General features: G+C 61.8%; 1 protein-coding gene across 1 annotated transcript in view; it reads right to left on the minus strand.

Moving 5' to 3' along the window:
- The window catches only part of ADORA2B (adenosine A2b receptor), a 23109-nt gene extending 19849 nt beyond the window's left edge, over window positions 1-3260 (minus strand). Inside the window, exon 1 of the mRNA XM_007462664.1 lies at window positions 2923-3260. Coding sequence (XP_007462726.1) covers window positions 2923-3260 — 338 coding nt within the window. The remainder of the gene's footprint in view (window positions 1-2922) is intronic.
- Between the last annotated feature and the right edge of the window lie 2692 nt (window positions 3261-5952).

The following is a 5952-nucleotide window of genomic DNA, read 5'->3' on the forward strand; positions in this document are numbered from 1 at the left end:
GCAAACCTCCAGGTGGGCAGAGGGGAACCACGCGGCATTCCAGTGGCCTGGGGTGCGGCTGGCAGGCAACAAGATTAGGGAGGAGGAAGGGCTCCTGCCGGAAACGCCTGAGCCAGCAGCTGCGGGCAGACACCCCTGCCCCGCAGAGCCCCGCCCTGCCGGCTCCCCAGAGCACCACTGGGCCTGGACCCCCGGCCGGGGCCTGCGCACGTGAACTGCAGTTGGCGGATGTGCTCCTGTGTGTGGACGCCCCTCGCTCTGAGGCCAAGGGCAGGGCCCGGTGTAGGCAGACACGCCTCCTCGTCAGGTCGGCCCAAGTTCTCGTCTCCGTTTCCGGCCATCTCCTCGGGCGCCCCTTTCCTGCAACGCTCCCTGGTATCTGCCTTGACACCTGGGCAGCCGCAGGGACCGCGCGGGCCTCCGTCAGAGCCCTGGGGCGCCGGTGACGAGTCCAAGACCCGCTCGTGCCCGGGTAGGAGGCGGGCCTAAGCTGCTGGCCCTCACCCCGGCTACTGCTGCCCCTACAGGGAGACCCCTCCTCCCCAGCACACTTCCAACTTCACGCCCACTGGCCCGTGACCCCAGGGAGGGCCTCGGAGCCGAGTGGGAGCTGCCCGGCCTGGGTCAGTAAAGAAGGGAGCCCCCCGTCTCCCAGAGGTCCTCGAAGTTTGGTGGGACCGGAAGTCCCCGCTTACATACTGGTACTGGAATCCTCACACACCCGGCCCCAGAGATTCTGATTCGGGAAGGCCCGGTGCGGCCCTGTAATCTGCTCTTTAGCTCGGCAGTCCAGGAAGTGCTGAAACAGGAGCTGTGAGGACCTCTCCAGCCCGTGAGGGTGGGCTGGGCGCCAGGGGCCAGGACACATGCCATCCCTTCCTGGGACAGGTCACACACACCTCCTGCAGACCTCTGACCTCCTGTGGGCAGGCAGGCCGGGAGGGCAGGGGTGGGACCGGCACTCACTCCGGGGTGCTCTGCCCTCCCCATGCCTACATCCCGCCCTCCTGCCTCCAGCAAACGCAAAGGAGAAGTTAGGGACCTGTGATTCACATTTCTTTCGCCTTCACACACCCACACCCATTCCTTCAAGACACCGCCCGGCAGAGACCAGGACAAGAAGTAACAGATTTAAACTTTCATGGAACTTCCTGCTCCACGGGCACGGGGGATTCTTCCAGTAACTCGCACTGAGCTGAGGTCTCTCTGGACCTCTGCCAGGGCCAAACCCAAGGGGCTTCAGATAAGGTTGGGGCTTGTGGCTGCCTGCTGGGTGCAAACAGTCCAAAAGGCCACCAAGTAACCAACACAAGGATCAAGAGGCAGGAAAGGGAGCCCTAAGAGAAAAGAGGCATGTGCCGTGTGCCCCGGTGCTCGGAAACCCCTGGGCTCTGTCACACCTGATGGGACACATGGGTCACAGGCCAAGGGCAGCAGCACGTGGAAAGGCCCAGACACACAGAGGAGGCTCACAGCCTGGCCAAGCAGGAGGCTCCTGCCCTCGCTGGGACCCAGGACACAAAGCACAGGGAGCAGGTGTGCCACGCCAGTCTGCTACAAAGGCTTCTGGGAGCATGCCCCCCGCCCCTGTCAATTCCCTCAAACACTTTTCCCGTACAGCTACCAATTCACTGCAAGCAGAGTCCGCTTCCAGAAATGGCTGTCTGCTCTCCGCCCACATGCCAAACACTGATGCCACACACAGCGGGAACATGGGGCCAGCGCTGAGACCCAGTCCTGCTGCTACACTGATTCAGAGGCGCCATCCTGCGTGTCCTCCCCTTACCTACAGGACGAAGGTACCTACCTCTGGAATTACTGTCAGGATTAAAGGATGTAAGTTTAAAGCGCCCGACAGAGTTGGCACTCAAGACATTAATTCCTTCCTTTCCCTTCTACTCAATTTCCCTGTCTCAGTTCTAGACCCAAAGAGATCTCAAGCTCACCCAACTCAGAAACGCCAAAGGGGATCCAGGCATGCGCACAGGACAGAGCGAGAGAGCCAGAGAGCCAGAGAGAGAGCGCTAGCGAGTGAGAGAAGAAGAGGTTGAAGGAGAGAGAGAGAGGGAGGGAGGGAGGGAGGGAGTGCTTTCATTGCTGGGGCCCAGGTTCAATCCCTGGTCGGGGAACTAAGATCCCACAAGCTGCATGGTGTAGAAAGACAGAAAGCGAGAAAGAGAGGGAGAGAGGGAGAGAGGGAGAGAGGGAGAGAGGGAGAGAGTAAATACTTTCAATTAAGCCCCATGTGATGCTTTTGATGCTCGGGCTCTCAAGCTCCCAGCTACACCTGGGACTCCGCTCCCCTTGACGGCTGGCTCCTACAACTTCGGAGTGTGGGAGAAACAGCGACCCTCAAGTCCTCCAGCGTTTGGAAACTCGGGTGGCACTTTCCCAGCCGCTGGGACTGGGCAGCAGATAAACAAGGCTATACAACGCACGAGGCTCTCAGGCTGTGGGTCTCGGCGAGCGGGGAAGCACTTTAACTCTCTCTAAAGTATAAGGAGGCGATCAGAGTCCGCACGAAGCACGCAGCGTTCCCCAAAGTTAACTGGCACCTCCGCCCGGGTTGGCAGGTACAGCCTGAAGTCGGGCGGCGAGTCGCGTCATTTTGCCCACGCAGATCCCCGCGTCCAAGGTTGCCCTGGAGCCTCTCTCCCCGGCCCTACCACCCAGCGCTCGCCGGGCCCCTTCCCGCCCGCTCGGGGCGCTTTCCCCGGAGCTGCCCCGCCGGGCCGCACCCCCGGGGCCCCAGGGCTGTCCCTACTCGGGTCCCCTGAAGGAGGCGCGCGCCCGGGGCGCCGAGAGGGTCGAGCCCGGCGCACGTGTGTCCGGAGGCTGCGGGCCGGAACTCGCGCGCCCCGCGCCCCGGCCGGGAGGGTCTGGGGCCCCGGGGGCCGGGGCTCCGCGCGGCCGGAGCCTCACCTGAGCGGGACGCGCACGGCCAGGTACCTGTCGACGGCCACGGCCAGGAGGCTGAAGATGGAGCTCTGCGTGACCACGAGCACGAAGCAGGCGAGGAAGAGGCAGCTGTGGAAGTCGGTGCAGAAGCCCAGGCTGATAGTGACGGCGAAGGGGATGGCGAAGAGCCCCACGGCCACGTCGGCCGCCGCCAGGGACACCAGGAAGTAGTTGGTGGGCGTCTGCAGCGCGCTCGAGGCGCCCACCGCCGCGCACACCAGCACATTGCCGGCCACCGCCAGCGCGGCCAGCGCCAGCTCCAGCACCACGTACAGCGCGGCCTGTGTCAGCTCCAGCGGCATCGCCACCCGGCCCCGCCGCGCTGCCACGAGCGCCCGGACCGCGCCTCTGAGCCGGGGTCTCGAGCTCTGCCGGCCGGCGGGCGGGACGAAGGCGGCGCGGGGGCGGGGCTGGCGCCTCGGCCGAGCCCGCCCCCTCCGCCCCGCCGCCGGCCCCGCGCTCCGTGCGCCCCACCCGGCGGGGCGGTCCGAGCGCTCGCACCTTGCCGGGAACCCGCGCTGGGGGTCAGGGCCGGACCTGCCGCGAGAGGGCCCCGCGCCGCCGCCGGGCGAGGCGACGACCTGCAGGCTTCGGGGTTCCCCCAACGCACACCACGGACCCCGCTGGACGGCAGGGCTCGCCCGAGGACGGGGAGGCGCGGCCCGTCCCTTGGGCCGGGCTCCCCATCCTCGCCCCCAGCGCCGCCTCGGCCCCCTGTTCACACCGGGTGAGCTTAGGCCCAAGGCCTCACACGGGGCCCTTAACTGAACCCCCAGACCCTTCCCTTGCAGCCCCGGCGCCTCCGGAGAGCCCGGCCTGCGCCCCCTGCCGCCTGTCGGTCTCCCCAGGAGATCCCGGGCCCAAGCCCAGCTGTTCCAATTTCGGCTCGGCCCAGGCCCGTGCCCCACCCCCCCCCCGCCCCGGGCCTCAGTGACTGACCTTTCCACCCCTCGCAGCCTCGCCCACCCCGGGGGGGGCGGGTGCTGACAACCTCCCCCGTCCTTCCCCACAGACACATCCGTACGCGGTGCTGCCGATTCTGCCTCCAGAGCTTCGCTTCTCTCCACCCCAAAGTCGCGGCTGGTGGTCCCTCCTCACTGCCTGCTCCCAGCATCCACCCCCATCGCTGCCCTGGGTCCCCGCACCCCGCTCCATGATGCTCCCGGGTCCTCGCCTACACCGTCATTCCAGAGCACACCTGGGCGTGCCTGGCCCCCACCCCACGTGCTTTGTTTGCAGTCACCTGACGAGGTAGTTGAGAAGAGTGTCAGGGATTTCCCCGGTGGCGCAGTGGTTAAGAATCCGCCTGCCAGTGCAGGGGACACTGGATCGAGCCCTGGTCCGGGAAGATCCCACAGGCCGCGGAGCAGCTAAGCCCGTGCACCACAACTAGAAGCCCGTGCACCGCAACGAAGAGTAGTTGCTCGCCGCAACTAGAGAAAGCCCACGTGCAGCAACAAAGACCCAACGCAGCCAAAAATAATAGATTAATTAATACATGAATGAATGAATACATGAATGAATGAATGAACGGATCAGATGGCATGTGAACTCTATTTCAGTGTAGCCATAATAACAACAAAGCCCCTCAGCCTCCATCAGGCATGACCAGTATCACCTGCCTACGTACCAACGGGCAACAAGTTCCCCAAAAGCACTCACAGTGGATGTCCCGGCTGGGCGAAGTTATTATAGGGGATTTTCTCTCTCACTACCAAGGGTTAGGAGCAGATGGCAGTACTGCTCCTTGCCCCTCTCTGGGCTGCTAACAGAACCCCAGGTGGCAATGACATGCCTGCCCCAGAGGATGAATCAGGAGTGGTCTAAGCCAATCAAATGACCCCTTTCCCCTTTGCCAGTGACCGATCTAAGGGATGGGCCTGTGACTAACCCTGGCTAACAGGAAGGAAGGGGGATTAGGCAGTGAGGTTCCGACTTCTTCCCTCCCCTCCTGCTTTGACCACTGTTCTGTGAAAACATGTGTCTACAGCTATGGCAGCCACCTTGCAACACTGAGGTAACAAACCTGATGTGAAAACCAACACACTGAAGGTGATGGAGGAAAGGGCTTGTGTCCCTGATCACATCTTTGAACAGCACGAACAACCCTGAGAACTACATCTGGACTTCTTGTTCAATACCCCTGCAAATGTCCCCACCATTGTGCATGTTTTCTGGGACTTGCGTCAAAGAGTCCTACAGAATTCAGAGCTACATAAATACTGGGTCAAGGGGATCTTAGTTCTTGGCTCACACATTCAGCAGAACCCCATGGGAGAGAACGATGGCTGGGACCCCGAAGCCTGGTCTCCAGGGCAGGGCCAGCTCTCCCTGCAGGACTGGGACCATCGCTTCATGTCTCTGAACCTTCGTTTCCTCAGGGATGAAATCATGAGATGAGAAAGCTGAATACAGTGCCCTCTAAGGTTGCTTTCTTCTCCAACCTCCTGTTATTCAGAGTCCAGGACAGAAGTCCTAACTGCACAGGCCACGGACGCAGCAGGCCACCAGCACCTGCTCCAGATTCCACGCCACAGAGCTCCAGCTCTGCTCTTCCTGCTGTCGGGGGTGACAGCTCGGATTCTGGGGAAGATGAAAAAACCACAAAAGGAGAATTGCCACCCCCTTAAGAATAAAGGTTGTCCAGGGTTGAAAAGTAAAACCGGCCATCCAGTGGCTCAGGATGAAATCTGGTGGGGCTGACCATGGCCAGGTCTGTACCTGGTACCTCTGTTGTTGACGTGTTGTTTTCACACACGGCAAAAATGACATGTGCTCACAGTACAAATTTAAACTCACAGACGTGTTTAAGACAGTAAAAGTGCCCTCCCCAACCTCCCTAATCCTGCCCCCCACCCCCGTGGTGCAGTTTTGAGTACTGTTCCAGACATTTTTTCTGTGCTTATACAAATATGGTGCCATATATTATAGAATCAAAAACGCTAGTGAGGGCTTCCCTGGTGGGGCAGTGGTTGAGAGTCCGCCTGCCGATGC

The sequence above is a fragment of the Lipotes vexillifer genome, unplaced genomic scaffold (assembly GCF_000442215.2).
Source record: "Lipotes vexillifer unplaced genomic scaffold, Lipotes_vexillifer_v1.1 scaffold982, whole genome shotgun sequence".
NCBI lineage: Eukaryota > Metazoa > Chordata > Mammalia > Artiodactyla > Lipotidae > Lipotes > Lipotes vexillifer.